General features: G+C 37.9%; 1 protein-coding gene and 1 long non-coding RNA gene across 3 annotated transcripts in view; one reads left to right on the top strand and one right to left on the bottom strand.

Annotated features, from left to right (window-relative positions):
* Nucleotides 1-22,845, top strand: part of LOC306887521 — a 121,046-nt gene that overhangs the window by 94,093 nt on the left and 4,108 nt on the right. The window lies entirely within an intron of this gene.
* Nucleotides 161-7,162, bottom strand: LOC306887195 (uncharacterized protein). 2 transcript variants are annotated; one of them, XM_079444770.1, is made up of 8 exons: nucleotides 7,090-7,162; nucleotides 3,768-3,922; nucleotides 3,018-3,155; nucleotides 2,869-2,893; nucleotides 2,504-2,536; nucleotides 1,152-1,248; nucleotides 952-1,005; nucleotides 161-781 (listed from the first exon to the last, which is right to left on the bottom strand). In XM_079444770.1, exons 1-7 carry the CDS (start codon nucleotides 7,112-7,114, stop codon nucleotides 957-959), a joined length of 522 nt encoding a protein of 173 aa, XP_079300896.1. In that variant the 5' UTR covers nucleotides 7,115-7,162; the 3' UTR covers nucleotides 161-781; nucleotides 952-956. The 2 variants fall into 2 exon arrangements, with proteins under 2 accessions (XP_079300896.1, XP_079300897.1); XM_079444771.1 differs by having other exon boundaries at nucleotides 664-778; nucleotides 7,090-7,138.

Below are 22,845 nucleotides of genomic sequence, written 5' to 3' on the forward strand. Positions count from 1 at the left end.
TTATGCTCACTATAGTGCCATGCAATCCACCAAGTTCTTTCCCACAAACCAACTGGACCAGTGATAGGTATATTAATAATACAAATAATATAATTAAATGTATATACTATACATTAAATATATTAAGTTTAATATATTGTATATTACAATATAATTTTTAAAAATTCTCATTTATGGATATGATTGCATATACAAATATACATTTGTACATACTGAAGGTGCCCGTTTGCATAACAGACACAAAAGTATTTATGATAAAATAATTTCATTTTTTTTTATTTGTGCTCAAAAGAGGGCACAAAGTGTAAAATATATTTAGTATTTCATATTTAAATATAAAGTTATGTAATGCATAACTAAATAATATCATTATTTTATCCTGTAGCTTCATTTAGGTTAGTTAATCATGATCATAATTTAATTAAAGAGATAAACACAAAATCAAGAAAGCTATAAAGTTCTGAAATGCTAAATGTGTCCAGCACAAACATAGAGCTAATGCTATATAACAGGGCAATAACCACCATAGACATTGAGGCAACAAGTCCACCTTCAGAGCTGAAAATATAGGCTATCAATCTGTGATTTATATAGGTGCTTATATAGATGTACATATATTCACTTAAGTAACTTTAGCACATTTAATTCCTTCACTAAAAAATTGTTTGCCCATCCCCCTCTCCAATGTTTAAGACATGGTTAATGCCATATTAAAGAAAAGAGGGCATTTAATGAATGTCTGAAGACTGAAGAATGCCCAGGTGCAACGATGCAACTTCTTCTGTGGTTAAATAAAAAGCAAAGGGAAATGATTTTAGCAGTATTCACCACTGTTTGTACTGTAATTCACTGCCTAATATACTGTGGTATTTTTCAAAAGACCAAAAATAATGATTGGAATTATTAGACATCATACCACATCATGGTACAGAATGATTCTGCGGTACATACCAGAATCAAACATCCTCTTCAGCAGGACCTGGATCACTAAGAGCATAATCTGACCTGTAAGCGCAGAATTATCCATGGTTATACAAATATTCATAGATAAATATTATACAAACCCATGGTTTTAAGCTTTTTCATGCCAGTACTTAAAAAAACACTGTATATGACTGAATATTCACACTTTTTTTTTTAGAGGGCCTCACCTTTTTTTATAAAGCATGGCGACAATCAAAGAGACCAACAGAACCCCAAACGCACTCACTCCAATCCAAACACCAACGCTCGAGTCAGGCAGACCCACTGGGGGAAAAAAAAAATATATAAAACAATATAATATAAAATAAATATCAAAACAGAAAAGTGTGAGAAAATAAAAGCACTTTGAGATGAACTGAAATGAAAAACCCTCATGTCTTTCCAAACCTGTATGACTTACTTTCTTCAGAGAAACATAAGAGATATTTTGAATAACATTAAGAACATTTCTGATCATATGATCAACAATTTCCCTGCAAAAACCTATGTGCAGATTCCTAAAGGTTGTGAAACAACTAGCCAATGAAACTGGAACCAGTGTGTTATGTATATATCAGGTCATGTCTATGGGTGTGCTGGATATCCTGTAAAATTTGTTAGTTTAAATTAAAAATAATTAGCTAATGCATTAGTTAAAACATTTCTTAATGTTAATTTATATATAACTATATTAATACACGTTGATAAAGAACGTTTTTGAAGAAAGAAAAAAACATTTCAGTATTTACAATGTACTGAAATGTATACACAAATACACACAAGCCTTTCATTATTTACTTTGCTTGTAATAAAATAACCTCTGAAATCTCTGCGGAGAGACTGTAGTACAGCTGTCAGGATCCAGAAGTAAAAAATACTATTCATTTATCATATAGAGAAATTACTTTTTTTTAATGTTAACATACCTGATTGCTAAGTAATGATATATGCTTCTATATAAGCTACAACTTAATGCAATTTTAGTGCGTGATTAAAAACAATTAAAATAAATAATAATAGTGGTAAATTTACAGTGAACAACTACACTCCCCACAAACTTTTACCATGGAAAAGTGAATGTGCCAAAACAGCTCAGTGGTGACAGTCCACCCCCATGAGTCATTGTAAGCTATGCAATCATGTCAACACTCAAGAATTAACCACGTTTCTTGCACATCAAGCAAGCATGCTTGAGCTTCTGTCAGAATTTAAATGATGTAAACACTGCTTGCTGTTTTTTGATCTCTTTTTAAGTTTTAAGTATCACAGATTTTGTGAATGGACTTTTCGATGGAGCAACAGAAATGTCTGACGTTTGCTTGTGCCATGTTCAAACTGTTGCACATTTTCTAGGCTAAAAAAAACTTGCAAAAACTGAAAACAAGCATGTGCATTTCATAGGATTCTGGTGTCTGAAACAGAATACTAGCTTGCTGATCTATAAAGCCTATTTTTGCCAACAGAAAATGTGAGAATGTACAAACTTAAATGTTAATAGTTTGACACAAGTTAGTGCTACAGCATAAGCTGTTGACTTTACCTTCAGGAAGTGTAGTTCCAGAAGTGATATCACCTGCAAAACAATGTTATTTCACTTTATTGCACATACTAGGGCAATTAAAAGATATATAGTCATTCATAGTTAGTCACTTGATATTACTATGTGCAAAACTGGGTGTACTGAAGAATAAACTTTTTTTAACGAGATAACTAGGCATGTTTAGAGAGCTCATGCTGTCAGTCAAATTATTAGTAGTAAGCAGAGATGTTCACAAGTCTTTAACTTGAAGTCTGAGTCAAGTCTGAAGTCTTTGACCTGGAGTTTGAGTCAAGTCTCGAGTCGTTGGTCAAGAGTCCGAGTCACTAACTCGAGTGCCCATTTCTGGTAATAAGTAAATTACTTACAAGAGCACGGCTCCTTTTTGTTGATCTGCAAAACAAATAAAAAGTCCACAATGAAAGCATATGGGTGCAAAGCAATGCTAGTTAAGTTATGCAATTAAATTAATCTGATGGCCATAAAACCTGAAACACACAAACAGTATTACACTCACACTGGCAGAGGGGCAGATGAGCAGGCATTCCAGTTTTTCATGGCAGGTCTGTAAGATGGCTGTGTTTGCTGTTGCCTTTAGAAGTGGGAGCATGCACTCCGTAATTCCATCAGCATCAGAAATCCCTACCACACTTCCCTAATCAGGAAAAGAAGAGAAAAAGAATATAGGATGGTGGGATGGCAGAGTTAAGAATAAGCATATGTATACATTTACTTTTTCACTAAAGCTATGTGCAATGTATTGTTTATAACTCTGTGTCAACTTTAGGTTTAAGCTAACAACCCTATAGTCACACAAGCAGTTTGAGATTTAATCGCTGGATTTATGTATTAATAGACTGTAAAAGCCCAACAAATAAAGCAACTCATCAGGCAGTAGGTTGGGGAAAAAAAGATATTTAAGAATAAGTTTATGAACCTTTTATTATTTAAAGGCTGAGTCGCCTAAAGTACCCATATTTTCAACATGACCACCTTATCTCTCTCCTGTTATCTTGTGAAGAAATCATGAAGCAGATGTTTATTACTTTTACATTTACTGTTTTTATTACACTTCCTTTTTCCAACCGGCCTTGTAAATGATCACTAATTGTTTTCAATTAAATGTTGAAAAATACAACTGTTTGCATTAAATTGTGACTTAGATGAAGACCAGACCACATTTTATGAGTAATAAATGCAGAAATACAGAAGTTTTCACATCCTTATTCTTGCCACTGTATATTTTTGTAATATGTAAAATATTTACATTGATGACCCATTGGGTCTCGCAGTCATCAACACCCTCTTTAAGGTCATACGTCATGTTGAAGTAGAACTGGCCATCACTCTGTCTCCCGCCTGTGCATCGCAGGACATCAGATACTGTTGCTGGCAGTACGATGCATAACAGCATGGCCACAACTGAAAGAGACAAAACAATTAGTATAGGTTCATTTGAACAGCTGCGAAAATAATATATATTATAAAAAATAAATATACATAAGCTTATGCTGCCTGCAAAAGTAAAATGCAAATGCATGAAGAAATAATTTCAACATATGAACTGAGAAAATGCCCCGATGTCATGGATCCCCCAGCAAAAACCCTTTCTACTATGCATTTTAAGATTCATATACTGTGTAAGAAAACGGTAAATAAATATTAGCAGTATTTATCCTGTCATTGTATTAAAGCCAAAGGAAATAGATTTAGTAATTATGCAGTATCTGGCAAATATTATTAAATTAAATCTAAATTCACATAATTTAGTTTTCACAACAAAAGCTTTTTTTTATGATTAGCAGTAAATTACATTTAATCATCATTTAATATGAGATCAAGAAAGATTTGGACAAACATATCCAGCTGTGACTAATATTTATTTTCCATCCAAACCACACTTACTTTCCTTTTCCTTTTATAATCTACCACTGGGGATCATTTTACTTGTACTTTATTAATAAGTAATTAATGACAAAACTACATTTTAACAGATTTCCTCTTATGTACATACAGTATTACAGTAGTGTTTACACACACACAACCCAGACGGCAGGCCACATAATCCACAGGGACATTATTACTCATTAAGATATAAAAAGAGAGATAATTCGACTGAAGAGGTTTGTATGCTGACACAATATCTTTGAACGATTTTGAAGGAAGTACCCACATAATTGCATGTAAGTGGCTTTTAATCAGAACAACAATATTGAGTTCTGTTACTTAATGTGTGGCGCTGCTAGTAGTATCCATTTACTGTTAAGTTAATTATTATAATGTCATGTCATATACATAACTAGGACAATGTAAAATAACAAATTGTGTATAACCAAGTCTGACACATATTATATTTAAATCCCAGAGGTGGTATAAACATATTCACACAGAAATTAGTCATGAGAAACAATACTGTTTCATATGAATACTCCAAACTGACACTAGTCATTTAGAAAGGCAAATACCAAGAAAAGAACTCTAACATCTAAACTGGCTGCTTCGTTTTACACCTCTTCGTTTTAGAAGATATCTCAGATCAAGTGTGAGGAAATTATATGCTTTTCTAATAACTTTACACACCTTTACACACCTAATAGACAAAGTCCCTCTTCTACACCCATCCAAGAACTTGTGACTGCAAAGCAAAGCTGAACCACCTTACCCTGCTCTGATGCAACACAGGGGAAAGGACGTCCATATTAGGACCTTCACAGCCATTTTAGAAAGAGAAAGGAAACATTACCTTGTTCTGTGTTTTTTTTTTTCAGTACTTGACATGAATTCAAACATGATGTAACACAACAGGGACATTTTTAAACAGCTCTGGATGATTGTTATTTCTGTTTGCAAATTGAACTACTAACAAAGGAAAAGTAAATGGTATCATTTTAAAGGTAGACAGCTGTGCTAAACTCAAATGTTATGGGGGACATTGTTTCTGTAAAAGGCACATTAGCATAGAAAATAGGCGTTAGTCACTTCTGTACACACTACTACTCAAGTTACAGCATCGAGGATTTCACACCTCTCATACAAAGGAATAACACTCACAAGCTAAACCACTTCTGATTGTCACAATAGTAAGAAAGGATAACCGGGTTAGAATACCTGCTGAAATATTAATATCTTGAGAACTGAGAATGCCTCACAGTATTGTACTCTGCTTGCATCGGCACTCAAAATGCGCTGCTTAATCATTCTTTGATGGTGGCAGCAAAATGTTCAACGAAATCACCCTCAGGGGATTTTCATGGGTGACAAAGTTTTTCTGAAGGACAACATAACACTTTCCTTATTTAACAAAAATCATGTCCAGAAGCAGAGATAAGGAACTGTTTTCCCTTAGAAGATGTGGTGGAACACAGAATCCAAATAGGACCTCAGCATGTTTTGAAATAGCAACAGCTTTGCTACGGTTCCTAATGTACAAGTGCAATCAGCTGCTTTATATATATATATATATATATAAAAAAAACGTAGCATAAAAAAAAAATATATATATATATATATATATATATATATATTTTTATTTATTTTTTTTTCTTCAAATTTTTGTATTTGACAGATTAGAGTAAGACTAAAGAAGCGCGACCTTTCAATGTTGAGATTAATGGCTGTCAAGAGGAAAATTAAAGTTGAGAGTACATCTTCCACATAATATATAGGCCATTCACTTTCTGATCATGGTCAAATTTATTGTCAGCCACCCTAAATGTCTATGGTCATGTCTCTTTTCTGTATATTTTATTTTTATTACTATTGTTATCCTTAATTATTGTATATTCTCTTCATTAGTGTTCTTTATCACCTTAATTATATGTTGTCTGCACTATGTTTGTACTTTCTGTACTGGAAGCTCATAACACCAAGACAAATTCCTTGTGTGTGCAAACACACTTGGCAATAAAGCTCTTTCTGATTCTGATTCTGAAATGAGAAGACTTCATATTCTTTTCACTGACATATGTAATTAAACAGTTAATTAAAATATGCATATGGCACATGAACATATATCTACCACTACAAAAACATAAATAATGGGTGCCTCTTTAGTTTTAACATTTTAATCCCTAAAGTTTATTAGTCTTCTAATAAGAGTCTGCAAAGCTATGCTAATATTTCATCAGGTTGTAGCCTAGACTGTCCCTTCTGCAGGGGAATTCCCAAAAAGCTAATTCGACGCACGGTAAAGACCGAATCAAATACAAAATAAAATTCAGTAAAAAGTGACATTTTGGCTGGAATTTTGAAGTTGGGTGAAAAACAGTTAATTCTGGGTGGCCACATCAGTGAAACTGTTTCAATCTCGGATTAAAAAAAGTAATAATGATACTATCACTTTATTTATTGTGAGTTTGACTTTGTATCTCACAGTGTGACGTTTACATAACCATTACTATTTGTAGACACACACCGTCGATTCATTTCGCCATCAATCGATGACTTAAATCCGCAGGTCAAACCATTCCGACTAAGTTACTTGTTATATTGTGGCTCACGCAGAACTGCAGATGGAAAGTTGCCACACAGAGATGGTAAAAAATAAATTAAAAAATGAAACAAAACATGTTGTAATCAAAATAACTTACCGAGAAAAGCTGCACTTCTTGTCATCTTAAAGCGTGAAAGCCGTATGACTTCATCTCTGCTTTGACTTCCTGATCCAGCAAAGTGAAAGCACGCATCCTGACGCAACCGCTGCTGCCTTCCAATAGGGTGCAGACTTGCACTTGCACTCTCCTGCTTTTTACTGTCTGCTGTTTTAGCCAAACAATGACCGGCTCATTGACATTAACCAGGTTTCCATCCAAAGATTTTTTTGGCGAAAAAATATTTAGCGCTTTAAAATATTTAGCTGATGGAAATGCCAATTATCGATTAAATTTCTCTTTAACTTTAGCGTATAAATTCCATATAAACTCCAGATACTTCAAATGTCGCAAAAAATTGTTTGGAAACACTTTTTGTCGAGAAAAGGGGCTTTAACGCAAACAAATGTGGAGTCACATGACAGAATTAGCTCGTGTTCATGGTGTTGCTCACGTTAAAGCACAGTTTCCCTGTAGTTCAAAAGCGCATTAAATCATATTATTAAACTGTATCTCAAATTATTTTATACATGGTAAGAAAAAGACGAGTTACCTCTCAAACATAAACAAAGGCTACTTATCTTAATTTGGTGTTAGTATGCTAGCCTACGTTTACATGATTATTATTACTTTTTTTTTTTACAGTGCACTGTTTAGTTTAAATAGCCTGTAGTCCGTGCCTTTCAGGTTGACCACCATGACCCCGTGATATTATGCCAAGCATATTTTGTTTTACATGAACGTGAGGTAGGCCTACAAAAGTTTAATTCGTTTTCGCTTCTTAGCTTCTTATATTTTTATTCTTGCTTTGCTCTGAGTTCTTTCTACCTTTAAATCTGTTGATGGAGTGAGATTTGTTGTGGAGTGAGGGGAAAAAAAATATTTGTTTCATGTTTCTTCAATATTTTTGGCTGACTGTATTTTATTATGACATGAACATGCTATGCTTAACTGCGCGTGAGGTGCCTGCACAATCGCTTGGGTATTTTTTCTTTTTTTTTTCCTTGTAAAAGTGGAAACTTGCACTAGCCTACTCCTTCATTTGTGGTCATATAAGAGTAAGACATTATTCAAAACTATTCAAAATATTTATTTTATTTGTATACATTCACAATAAAAAACAAAACGTACTTTTGTGAAATAAAGGAAAACTGCCGCTTTCTCAAGAGTGCATCACAAAAATGAACCGAAATTCTGCATAGGCTGCTAATTGTTGCAGTTTTTTTTCTTTCGTTTTGTTAATTCATTAATTATTTAGAAACATATATTTTGCATATGGGCCTGTTTCTTTTATGTAATAATAGCTTATGTTTTTCTCCGTTCGCTGCAGGTGCGTGAATCCTCACCTTCATGTTGTTTATGCTGCTTTTTGCGTGAATAAAATGAATCCCTGGAAAACAAATTTAGGTATTTGTAATGGTCAAGCCACCTATCAATTTACATTTAATTTAATTGTAATTTAACATGATCTTGTCGGTTAACGGTTAACGACCGTCGGTTAGGAGAAATAAAATAACCAGAATGAACATACATATTTCCTATAAACGTTAATCAGAAAAAATACAACTGCAGCTGTTTATGATCTTTGCTTGATTATCAACAGTGGCCTATCTATCTAGTCTAGCCTATAACAAAGCACACACACACACAAAAAGCTCATGACACTTAATAAAAACTATTTTGTGTAGGCCTATACAATTTAATATAGGCTTTTTTTTCAAATGGATGAAGAGCAGCTAGCCTAGCCTATAATTTACGCAAAAGGATAAATTATGTATGGAAACAGCTCAAGGGCAACATTGTTTTTACGATACACCAAAATTTATGTGACAATCCGTTTTTTTAGGGATGACGTCATGACGCACACCATTTTATCGGTAAAAGGCCAGTTGGATGGAAACAGGCTGTAGACGGCAAATGTCGCAAAGTTTTTTTTAACGCATATCTCTTTTGTCGATAACAAAACAGCGCAAAATCTGGATGGAAACTTGACAGGGCGTTTTAGGGGAAATGTTCATTGGAAATTTGTCCAAATAACATTCAGTATCCTAATATCATTATCATAATAATTATTATTATTAAGTAGGCTATCATATTTTGTTTTCTGTTCGAGTCGAGTCCTAGTCCTTAACGAATTGTGTTTGAGTGGGAGACGTTAATTATGTCTTTTTATCATTTTTTTTCATGTCACACCTGACCTGGATTTGCTGCATCTACTTCGAAAACTGTCCGAATCTGAGCCAAGTTTAAGTCCAAGTTCATTCATAATTACAAAACAGACAGTTTTTGTTACATGTTGATCTGTTTTAGTTTAGTTTCTTTGTCTTCGTCACCCTGCCTAGTTTGTTTCCATGGTTTTTGATTAATTAGTTCCACACGTGTTTTCTGTTCCTCCCTGATTATGTTCAGTATTTAAAACCTGTGTACTCCTATGTTCCTTTGTCTGCTATCGTTTGATTTATGTTTGGTTGTGCACTTCGCAGTCTGTGGATTATTAAAGAACTCTTTATTATATTCCGTCGTCGTGCGAATTTGTTTAGCACACCGGACACCGTAACAGTTTTGTAGCCAGCCAGTAGTTTAGTTCATTTTAAAAGAGTTCATTTAAAAACGACATATGCTTTCAACTGGGGAGTCCAGAATTCTTCTTAAATCGAAAAACACATTTTCAGTTTCACTATTGAAACAAAGGGGTTCGTTGGTGTATTAATTTTTGGGGGTGTGAAACACAGTAGTTAGTCTGTCAGAACTGAGTGAGATGGTTTATTAATTAACAGACTTGGAGGATATTGGATTTACTGAAGACTTTGGGTATACATGTGTGGTTTCTGAAATTAATTAAACAAGATAAATAAACTTATGAATATACAGAAGTTCCACAATAAACATTAAAACACTGATCAGCACACAATATAAATATAACAACATATATATATATATATATATATATATATATATATATATATATATATAACAATATATAACAACCTTTAGTGGATTTTGCTAGGTACTACCAAAAGTCCAGAGTTTTGCGACCTTAGGGAGCGGGTTGGATTGTAGCGTGGTAGAAGATTTAGGGCCTTATAGGCAAGTAATAATATTTTGTAAATGATATGGAACTGAATAGGTAGCCAGTGCAGAGATTGTAAAATTGGAGTAATATGATCATATTTTCTTGACCTGGTAAGAACTCTAGCTGCTGCATTTTGGACTATCTGTAGCTTGTTTATTGAAGATGCAGGACAACCACCTAGCAGTGCATTACAATAGTCCAGTCTAGAGGTCATGAATGCATGAACTAGCTTTTCTGCATATAAGCATCGCACAACCAAGACTATCTCAGAAATACTCACGAATACACTGAATCAAGCAGGTAATATGGGCAGTGCTATGCTAATCGACTACTACTTAAGCGACACAAGAATAACAGCCAATCATTCAATAATAACAGAAAATATAGACAGCGATCACTCACTTCACGTGCGCACACTGTAACCCAGTATAAACTTGAAGTCAACGTCTTACAGTAACACTGAACTAAATAGAATAAAGCTGCCAAACTCTCCTTCTTCTCGTGTGCTCTGAGTCTCTCTCTATCTGCGATTTAGCTCCGCCTCCTCTCGTGACATTGCTGCCACGCTGTAACTCTCTGATCTGGATCTGAAATAGCTCATCTAACAAAAGGTCTATATTAGTCTTAGTCATCCTCAGGTAGGACTGGAAGCTGGATGAGATGGGCCACAACTCGTGTGTAGGTCTTCCCTTTGACATCTACATTGGCGGTCCGGACTCGACCATCAGCGCCTGGGAACACCTGAGTGATTCTGCCTACTGGCCAGAGGGCACGGGGAAGTTGGGGGTCAACGATCAAGACTACATCTTCGATTTCCAAAGTCTTCTTCTCTGTCTTCCACTTCTGGCAGGCTTGGAGATCTGGTAAGTAGTACTTCAGAAAATGTCTCCAGAAGTGCTCCGCAAGCAGTTGGCTGTGGCGCCAGCATTGCCGACTCAGGATCTCTGACTCTTGGTAGATGACTTGAGGTAATGATGCGTCTCGGCAGCCAATCAGGAAACAGTATGGGGTGATCGGATCAAGGTCAGCAACGTCAGAGGAGGTATACCCAAGAGGCTTTGAATTAAGAGTGCCTTCCACCTCAATCAGGACTGTCCTCAACACTTCCTCAGTAACAGTCTGGGCTCCGATAGTCACTCTGCTTTGATAGAGCGGATCTCTCTCTCCCAGCAACCGCCGAAGTGAGGGGCACTTGGCGGGTTGTAGGTGAACTTGATCTGCTGATTGGCCAGGTGGCTCTGCAGCTCATCTTGGAGGGCAGCGAAGGCATCATTCAGTTTGCGTTCTCCTCCCTTAAAGTTGGTGCCTTGGTCGCACAATAACTCATACAGTTTGCCTCATCTGGCAATAAACCATCGTAGAGCCATCAGGAAAGAGTCAGAATCAATACTGGTGAGAAGATCTAGATGGGTTGCCCTTGTGGTCATACACTTAAAGATTATGCCCCACCTCTTCTCGTTACGTCGGCCGATCTTAATCAGGAAGGGACCGAAACAGTCCATGTTGAGTAGAAAGCTGGACGGAAGTATCTCTGTCTGGTGAGGGGTAGGTCAGCCAAGAGAGGGATTTCTTGGCGGCCTCTCTACTTCCTACATTCTATACACTGGCGCTGGTGTCGACGGACACCTTCATGACCTCTTAGTATCCAGTACATCCTCCTGATTTCTGCATACAACCGCTCTGTCCCTGGATGATGCAGCCTCTCATCATCATTCTTTATGATCAGCGCTGTGATTGGATGTCGGGGGTCAAAGACAACTGGATGTACAGCATCCTCTTCCAGTACCACACAGTGGTGTAGACGTCCAACTTGAATAAGTCCAGTAGCAGCTTTCAAGCGATAAAGGAGGCTGCTCAGGCCAACTATCTGAGGGCAGCTTAAGAAATGCCGGCCCCTGGCTCCACTGGCTTTCTTTGGAGAGATCTCGAAGAGGTTTGCCACGAGTGATGTCGTCTGCTGGATTGTCTGAAGATCTGACATAGTGCCAGACGGCAGATGCTGTCATCTCCTGGATGTCCGCTACACTTGTTTCCACAAACACCTTGTAACGGCATGAACTGGATGTCAACCACGTGAGCACAGTGGTGGAGTCAGACCAGAGCGTAGTGGAGCAGATGGGAATTGTAAGCTCTGTGGTCAGAAGCTGAGATAACTGCGCTCTATTGAGGGCGGCACATAACTATAGGCATGGGAAGGATTGTTGCTTGCGTGGGGCAACACGGGACCTGGCGGCGATGAAGGTAACTTCGACTTGACCCTCTTTGTTCTCTGTCCGCAGGTCGGCCACTGAACCGTACGCCTGCTCCGAGGTGTCACAGAAGACATGGACGTTGTATCTACAGGATTGATGGTCTTGGGGTGATCGAGAGTAGCACCTGGGCAGAGATACCTCCTCTAGTCCACTCAACTCCCTCTCCCACTCATGCCATGATGTAAGCAGATCCTTAGGCAACTGTGGGTCATCCCAGTCGTGCTTCTTGTCCCACAGGCACTGTACTAGTATCTTAGCCCGGGTGGTGTAAGGGATAAGATAGCCCAGAGGATCATATTGGCTGGCTATTACTCGGTAGGTCTGACGCATCGTTACTGAGGAAGAGCGTCTGGCTCTGTGCTTGTAACGGAGAGTGTCAGACTGACAATGCCACTGCAGTCCAAGTGTAGGCTCGTGGACATCTTGTTGGCCTTGACTGAGCCAGAGGTCACAGGTACTGGATCTGAATTCAGTGGGGAGGTGAGTAATCGCAGATGGACAATTGCTGGCCCATTGTCAAAGCTCGAAGCCTCCAGTGGCTAGAAGTGCTCGAAGTCAATCAACTAGGTCTTTAGCCTCTTGGAGGGAGTGAAGACTAAGCAGGCAAGTGTCAACATAAAATTATCTCTCAATTACCTTTCTGAATTGGTCTCCCGGCAGACTGTGATCATCACGTGTCTCTGCAGGGCATACGTGGCACAGCAGGGACTGCACGTGGTGCCAAAGGGGAGCAGCTGCCACTGGTACATGTCAGGGGGTCGCTAAGGCATCAAATCTTGCCACAGGAAACGGAGCAAGGGCATATCACCGGGGAGCAGCCTCACCTGGTGAAACATGCCATGAATATCGTTGCTTACAGCGACAGGGTGCTCTCGAAAGCGGAACAGGACTGCCAGTAGTGATGGGCCTAGTGTGGGTCCTGGAAGGAGGAACTCATTAAGGCTGTGGCCTTCAAACTGAAAGGAGCAGTTGTAGACAACCCGATTCTTGTTATTGTGCTGCACCATAAGGTGGGGGATATACCATGACTCTGTGGATCTATCCACCGCTCTCGATCCAGCTTGGCAACATAACCTGCTTCCTTCAGTCTGATGATCTCAGCTTGGTAGGCAGACGCCTGCTCTGGATTTTTAAGCAGTCTCTTCTCGACACTCCTGAGCTGAGGGAGAACAGCTTCCTTGGGCATAGTCAGGAGTGTTATACTCTGCCTATGAAGGAGCGGTGTGGCATACCGCATCATACCTTCCACTTCCACTCGCACAGTCTTTTCCTGCAGGAGTCTGATTGCTTCTTGATCTAGTTTGGATCGTGTCGCTATCTTGTCACTGCGGTAGGGAATCACATCCATCTGCCATAGTCTCTCGACATGAGTAAACATGTCTGTATTGTGGAGAACAGAGGTGAAGAAACACTGGTGTGTGTTGATCTCACGACGAACCTCATGAGTAGGACCTTGAAGAGTCCATCCGAGGCGGGTTTTGACTGCTGGAGGACCCCCTGGTGGTCCTAACCGGACTGGTTCCACAGGTGTGATGAGATGTGGGCAATCTGACCCGATCAGCAACACGGGCTGTACTTTATCTATCTGCTGCAATGGGAGGCCAGCTAGGTGTCTGTATCTCTTCTGTAAGGAGGCCACGGGATAGGTGTGCTCGACGAGGCCTAGTCTTTCAGCTGTAAACGCATGCTGAATGAGGTATATCTTGTGGGGATGAGACACAGGTGATACTGTGAAGGAGACAGCCGCCCCATGAAGCACCTGCTGATCTTGTCTCACTGTGCGCAGGATCAGATCTTCTGGCTGCCCCTTGAGGTTCAGTTGCTGAGCTGCAGCATGGAGGAGGATAGTCCTTTCTGATCCGTCATCCAGCATTGCATACATTTCCATTGATGCATCCCCATTCTCAATGATCACTTTACTAACTTTCAAGAGGACTCTGCGGCTGCCGACAGAACGGTCTACATACAAGATGCCTTTCGTGGTACTCACAAGACACGAGTTCTCCTTGGGTTCGGTCTCAGCACTGGTGTTCACAGTTCGCTCATTCATGTCATGCAATATAAGCAGGTGTTTCCTGTTGCAGGTCTTGCACAGAGCCTTCAGCGTGCATCTGGATGCATGATGGTTGCGGCCAAACCACCAACACCTGTTGTTCTTGCGGATCCATGCCTCTTTTTGTTCTTTAGTTAGCTCCTTGAAGTTGGTGAACCCATTAAGGAAGTGACTAACATTGTCACAATAAGGACAGTAGGCACGTGACTTTTCTCTGTACCTGACCAAGCTGGGCCTGGACTCTGGAGCGGGCACTCTGCATTCACTGTCAACAGTGGGCTTCTCTGCACCCCGAAGGATGCTCATAGATCTGCCTAGAGGCTTGGTGTCATGACGACCTTCTCTTTTCCTGGTAGGAAAGGGTGGAGCATACGTGACTGATTTGGCAGTGTCATCTTGGACCTGAAGCTTGTACTCTAACCAGTTAGCAAAGTCGAGAAGGGTAGGAACTGTAATCCTAGGCGGGTTTACGTATCTCTTAAAGCTAAACTGGAGCTCATGGGGAAGTTTGCCTTGGAGTCTGGACACATGTGAACCGCACTCTAATTCAGCTACTCCCTCTGAACCCAGCTGCTCCAACATACTCACTAATGAGAGCACTCGAAGTGCAAAGAGCTTGAACTCTTTCACATCACCTGGCTTGAGATTGGGACCTTCCAGTACTTCAGCAATACTCCGCAGGACAAGCTTGTGGGGCTGACCATACATCTTTACAAGAGCTTGCATCGTGTCTGTATATGGTCTCACTGAGTTACAACAGGAGTCCGCCACTAGCTCCACATGATCAGTCAGAATCTGATCCTTGAAGCGCTCACTCACTGGCAGAAGGTTCTCTAGTGCCATCCGTAGTCTGGAAAACTGTCTGGGGTCAGCTGCTGTCAGGCTGGGGATAGTAGGCTTAGGTCCTCGATATATCTGCTCTTGGGTGTGCAGCATCTCCATTCTAGGCATCACCTGTGGACATGAGGGTAGACTGTGTCTGGGACCAGGCGTCGCAGTATCGTATTGTCCTGCCCCTGCAGGCTGGGCTGAGTAGGTATATGACCTATGAAGGGGGGCGTGACGACTCTCATCAGCAGATGGCATCCTAGGTGAAATCGTAAAGTCAGCATTGTCAGCTGCTCGCACTGGGCAGGCTGGGGTGGAGGAACTTTATCAGCATACACTGCAGAACTTCTCCAACTACAGACGGATGCTGGCACATGGGTGCGAGGGGCTGGTACTGTTGTCAATGATCGACGAGGAGTCTCAAAGGAGTCTTCAGCGAAGCGTTCTCTGCCTTGAGCCCTTGCAGCATAGATAGGATCTCTGGTAGGATCTCTGGCTGCAAAGCTCATCGTTATCCTTCGAACCACATAGACTTTATATCAGCCAACTGCTGGACTTGAAGGTAGCGTTCCCTGGGCTCTGGTGACACTTCTCCATATGGCTCTGGCCGTACAACTTGGACAACTAGATCATCAGCGTATGAGGGCTGACTCTTTGGAGAAAACGATCGTGATGCATTCTCTGAAGTGAATGCAGCTGCTTCCATTCCAGCTTCATTCAGACGTGTATCTGATGGCGCTCTCTTCATGAAGTCTGATCCATGAACTTGATAGTATGCTAGATGTGCAGGCGGCCTTATTTGTCATCTAGGTCAGACAACAGGAGGATCTGACTCAGAACGGGATGTCATCTCTCTACTGTGATTCACTGATCCGGCTCGAAGGACCACTTGAAACGAAGGGGTTCGTTGGTGTATTAATCTTGGGGGTGTGAAACACAGTAGGCAGTCTATCAGAACTGAGTGAGATATTTCTTAATTGAAGAGAGGTACTCAACACAGCTGGATGATATTGGATTTACTGAAGACTTTGGGTATACATGTGTGGTTTCTGAAATGAATTAAACAAGAGAAATAAACGTAATGATATGAATATACAGAAGTTCCACAATAAACATTAAAATACTCCCGAATAGACTGAATCAAGCAGGTAATACTGGCAGTGCTATGCTAATCGGCTACTACTTAATCGACACAAGAATAACAGCCAATCATTCAATAATAACAGAAAATATAGACAGCGATCACTTACTTCACATGTACGCACACTGTAACCCAGTATAAAGATACAAAAGCTGTCACTGGGGCAGTACCTTCTCAAAAAGTATATATATATATTTTTTTTTTTTTTGGGGGGGTATTAATATGTATACTTTAGGTACTGATGTAGGATCTTTAAAGCCACAAATATGGACCCTTTTGAATAGGTACCATCCAGTGACAGCTTTTGTACCTTTTTTTTCAGAGAGTGTGGGGCATACTATATGGTTTGGTGAAAAACAGTGTAATGTATTATTTAACAATAATTTTGATTTTGATCACAATCAAACAGTGTTTATGTGAAAGTATTTGAAACAGCATGCAAGATAAATAAGTGGTTTCATGGCAGCTTCTGTGGTTATTGGATTTCAGCCAGGGAACACTCTCCTACAATTAAGATTTAAATCCTGTAAATGCACATATTTAACAACTGCTTATTTTGTGGTTTGGACTGGAGAGGAGGGGTGGGAGGTTACTATAACTCACAGTGACTACTCATGGGTGTTTGAAGTTTGTTTCTTTCATAATTCCAGTTCTCTGCACTGTCAGTTCTCACTAATGCCTGGTCTGTAATGGTTAAGATAAAACATAAGCCCCAATACATCAAACATGACAAGCATATTTAGATTTTTACCACCAGCAGTTATTTTATGCAAATGATCATACAGATACTGTATAGCAACACAAATGTAATAAAGAAAAAAAAAACTGTACCCTTAGGGATGTAACTTCTTTTTTATTCTATCTATGACAATCCTGTCATCACATTATTATGCTGTCTGTTTTCTATGGAACACAGAAGATATCTTGAAGAATGTTTTTAATCCAGCAGTTTTGGTGCTCACTGATTTCTACTGTATGGACAAACATACATTTAGAATGAAGAACACTAGAAAACACAACACACTATTTAGACTAATGGGTGGATAAATTGATTTTCTTAATATTCTTAGTATATTTGTTATATTTTAGCATTCATTAGAGGTTAGAACCAAATAATTGACAACAAATAGGGAGTTCATTATGTAATGACAAATAAATGTTTGTTAAGAGGTGTGTGGACACAATTACTGTTCAAAAAAAGACGAGATCCTTCAGACTTGCGAGAATAAAAACGGACATGTGGGCTGTTTTGCTTTGTTGCTGGTGTTGTGACAAATTTTGCTTATTGCCTAATCCAGGGATTCCCAAAACTGTCAGCCAAATCTCTTACATGCAAAATATTGACTTGAAGCAGTTCCTAAGATTTTAAGTTAAAATGTCAATAATATAACAACACATTTGCATGTCCAGTGTTTTCTGATGTTGGTTAATATATAAACATATCTTTCTTTTTTTTAAAATAAGTGTTATAAATATATTTTAAGTATCACCTTGACCTTGTCAGTTATTAACTTTTCCATGGCAACCTAATATTTATGTGTCATAGCCCTGCTCATGTCCACACTGTATCTTAGTCAACATTCAGGATGCGTTAAGATGAGCTCAAAGTAGCATTATACAGTATGAAACACGTAATAGAAATAGCTGACAAGGAGTCAAGTCAAGTCAAACTTTATTTATAGAGCACAACTTTAACACAACCAGCATTGACCCAAAGTGCTTTACACTAAAAGGTTAGATAAAAAGCAACAGAGATAAAAAGGGAAGAGAAAAAAACATACATCAAAAGTACCGTACACAGCATCACTCAAATGCAATGATGTAAAAATCAGTGGTACACAAATCAAGTACTTGAGTAAAAATACAGATACTATTATAAAATATTACTCCAGTAAAAGTATTACTTGAATGAAAATACAAAAGTACTCGATTTTTTTATGTACTTAAGTAAAAAAGTACTGATAGATTAATTTTGCAATTTTATATAGACTACTTAATTTAATTTAATATTAGCACATTTGTTTAATCCTACTGCTCAAAATACCTGTGATTTTCCCAAAATAGCCACTATATTATTTTCAAATCATTGTAAAAATTACCACAAACTTTATAGACATTTATTTGTAAACTCAAAACTGTAGTTAACCCATCAGTCTCACTAAGCCTGCTGTCCATTCCTGAGAATAAAAACAGCTTTTCAGCAGTAGATCTTAAACTCAGCATTTTAACCATCTGTTGAAAATCATTAGTGCCATCATTTTTCCAATTATCTTCTGCCCTCTTGCCTAGGGTGCTGACACATTAAAGGGTTTTTGACTGGACAGCTCAGACTACAGGTCTTTCCTCTGGTGCGTACCACACACTCACACACACACCCATACAGCAGAGCAATCACCACTGATTGATAACCCAATAACACACCCACACACATAATCAGACACACACACACACACACCCTTTGGATTAGGGACTTAAACAGATTCCCCATCAACCATCAGCCACCAATGGAAGTTTTCATATTTGGGAAAAAATTCTATAGTGGTGAACAGGAGACTATATCAAATATATTTATTAGCATTTCTATTTGCTCAAATAGCAAAATGAAAATAAAAAAATCCATGATTGTGTTTTTTGACTTTCAAAAAGAGAGAGAGAAAAAAGTGAGTGATTAATAATGACTGCAGGGGATTCTGACCAGGAGTCAGAGATGCAATCAATTGAAGTGCTCTGCATACAATTGGCCGTTCTCCATGCATTCTCAATACAAGAGTAATTATAATCTAACATAGGTCACTAACTATGTCATAACATTGGTAAAAATGATTCTGGTTAAATTGTAGAAAAGCATGCAAAATCTTAACAGATCATAAAGTTCAAAATATATCTCAAAGTTATTTAGGTGACAAGCAATTAAAGTTTGCATGCAACGTGTCGCTTCCAAGACGTATATCTGCCACTCATACATCAGGGTGAAAGAATATGCGTCCATATGCGTGCCGTTCTCCCTGGAGACCGGTCCTGCACAGACAGATATTAACACAAATACACACAATAAGAATACACAACTTGCACAATCAGGCTGATAAAAATTCTGATTTGATCACTGAAATAAATGACATTAAAAAAACATTAAAAGTATTTTGAACCACTGTGTGTGTGTATAAATAAATAAATATATATGTATGTATATATAAATGTATATCTATATATCTAAATAAAAATAGACTATATTCAATATATGATCCAAAGTAACTAGTAACTAACTACTTGAGTAGTTTTTTTTATCCAAAACTTTTTTACTCTTACTCAAGTAACTATTCAGACTATTACTTTTACTTGAGTAAATATTTCTTCAATTACTTTTACTTTTACTTGAGTACAGTTTTTGAGTACTCTACCCACCTCTGGGCACCACTCCTTCAGTCATTTACTAGACTAAAAGTGTTGAGGTAATAAGGACTTTTATTATTCGTACAGTATAATGTTTCAATAGAACTGTCTTTTTTAGACATGTCTTTAAACGTTTTCTGTCTTATTTGTTCGGTTTGTCTAGTAGACTTCCCCAGTTCGGCTTAGGTTTTGTTTCCCAAGGACTGGACGAGAGTGAGGCTGTGTGTTACCAAGAAATGAAATTAAATGCAGGTCAAATTTGAGCCTCAGATTATTGCTCTTGATTGTTTGGCTTCAGAAGTTCTTGGAATATAACACACAAGATTGACATCTGCATTCAAAACTCTCTGATGCAAGAGCTGATTGTTGTTGTTCTGAACTGCTGTCCTGTTGTAAATCCTACTGTCTCGGGCAGGCTTGAAGTTGTTCATTGTTAAGGATCCAAGAGATTTGTACATTCCAATTTCAATTCCAATTAGCTGTTTGGTTATACACCTCAAGGTGTCTCTTTGCTTAGAGATGTTTCGTAGTAATGTGCAGTGAGAAAGACTCATGGGAAAAGGATAAGGGGAAAACAGAATCCCCAGACATAATGAGAAAAGACTGAATGTATACCGGTAATTAGTATGTTTAATGTTGTAGTGGTGATGCCAAAACCAGATTTTCTGGTCAAATGAAAACTACATAGTCAGGACACACTCATAGGACTGTTGCACTAGACAAGAACATCTAATTAGAATTATTTGTTTTAATGAGTCACAGTGAGTCTCATTGTTAGTGGGTGTCTGAAAACAACAGTGGAGGAAGCCCTTTCCCTTTCTCTTTCCCTTTCCCTTCCCCCTTTTCCTTTTCAAACCAAGCCATTATAGCTTCCTGCAACTGCTGTACACACATTGGTTGTATGGCAGAGACATGTGTTTTCCTTTACCACACACACACACACACACACATGTTGGTTTTTGTGGTTTATGGGGACTCTCCATAGGCGTAATGGTTTTTATACTGAACAAACTGTGTGTGCTATTGCCCTACACCAACCCAACACCTAAACTTAGCCCTCACAGGAGACTTTCTGCATTTTTAGATTTTCAAAAAAACACCATTTAGTATGTTTTTTAAGCCTTTTGAATTACGGGGACATAGGCAGTGTCCTCATAAACCACCTTCATATTGTAATACCTCTGTCAAACAAGCGCGCGTGATGCTTGCGGTGATTTCAGGGTCTGCCCTCTCAATGAGGACATAAACACACAAACAACATCTCCAGAACTGCTCTGAGAGTCACTTCATGAGTGTTTTACCGTTTCATTTTAGTAAAACTAGCTTCATATCATATACACGCAGAAATTTAAAGGTATTCACGGCAACCCATCAAAATAAAAGTCTGGTTTAGTTTGAAGACATTGCAGCAGAAATATATTTGTTCAGCAGAATGTACATACTACCACTACTAAAATTATGAAAACTTTATTTTTTAAGGAATGATCTCACAACATTTCTTCCATGTTTTAATTTTAATAGTAAATCACCTTTGTTTGCCAAAAAGTTTAATTTTCAATAATATAAAGATAAATGAAATTAATGTTTTATGCCTTCATTTGAAAACCAGATACACAACACAGAATTTCTGAGGAAAAAGAAAACATTTCATAAGGCTATTTTACGAATAAATAACAATAAAACATCAGGTGAGAGAAAATAAAACATAACTTTATAATTGTAATTTTCTTCAATCATAGCAATAAATATTATAACACCTAAAATATGTTGCGTGTAAAAAGTGCTTGTTTCAGCCACTTATGAGTTTTAATGGGTGGGTACATTGTGTGCACATGATCAGGATGGTACCACCCCCACCGCATTTTGAGAAAGGAAAAAACATTTGCAGGACTATACATTATTTGGATAATTAGTCAAAAACAACAACAACAACAGTTATGTCTGATTCTGTCGCATAGAACTAAATAAAAATAATACACTGATATTTAATATTATTATATTTTCTGTCCAATTTTCTTTAAATAAAAGTGTGGTTATTTTACTGGCTTGTGTTTTTTAAATTCCGTGCCATTAAAATTTAGTTAAATTAAAAAGTCTTACAAAATGACTTTGTATTATTTAATAAAATAAATAATAATTACAAAGCATTTTCGGTTTCGGTTTTCGACCCAGAATTTTCATTTCAGTGCATCCCTACCATTTACTGTAACTGCATACAGAGCACTGTGTTTGCAACCACATGCTCCTTTAAAGGATTACAAACACACACACACACACATACCAGTATGCAGAGAGACATTTAAGAGGGTTCATTCTCCACATAACTTTAATTCATGTTTGAAAAATGTGTTAAGAAATTTTATGTGTATGGACTCTTGTTTTTGTTCCACGTTAGCTTCCTGCCCACTAGTTTTTGCCTCTTACAAAAGCCACAAAGCCTTCTAAGAAGACAGTAAAGGCTTATGTCATGCCTGAGCTGTAGTTAGGCTGAAACATGAAAGTTAAGTTGCACATTGTTTAGGTTTTATTATTATTATTTAGATTTATGTCGAGTTTTAGGTTGTACTATGTTTACCTTTTTTAAAGTAATTTGAAATTGATTTTTATATATTTGTATTTGCATTTTGAATGTAATATGGCAATTAACTGCACTAAATGGGTTTAGTTTTCACAATTATTAATATATGCAATTTCAGCAATAAAAATGTTCATTTTTCTAAAAAGGAAACAAATTACTTGTTCATTTAAAGAGACCTGTCTTATTTTCTCTTGTATATTTAGTATTGCTTTTTAGTAAAGAAAAAGTACTTCTTATCCGATTACTCGATTAATCGATGGAATTTTCGGTAGAATACTCGATTACTAAAATATTCGATAGCTACAGCCCTAATTCAAACACAAGAGGAACTAAATGGGAATAGGAACAGGAAAACCAAATATGGGCATAAGGAAACACGAGGGAAAACTACCAGCACAAGGGAACAACAACAAACACTAGGCGCACAAGTCTGACAATAGT

This window comes from Barbus barbus (assembly GCF_936440315.1).
Source record: "Barbus barbus genome assembly, chromosome: 21".
NCBI classification, from domain to species: Eukaryota; Metazoa; Chordata; class Actinopteri; order Cypriniformes; family Cyprinidae; genus Barbus; species Barbus barbus.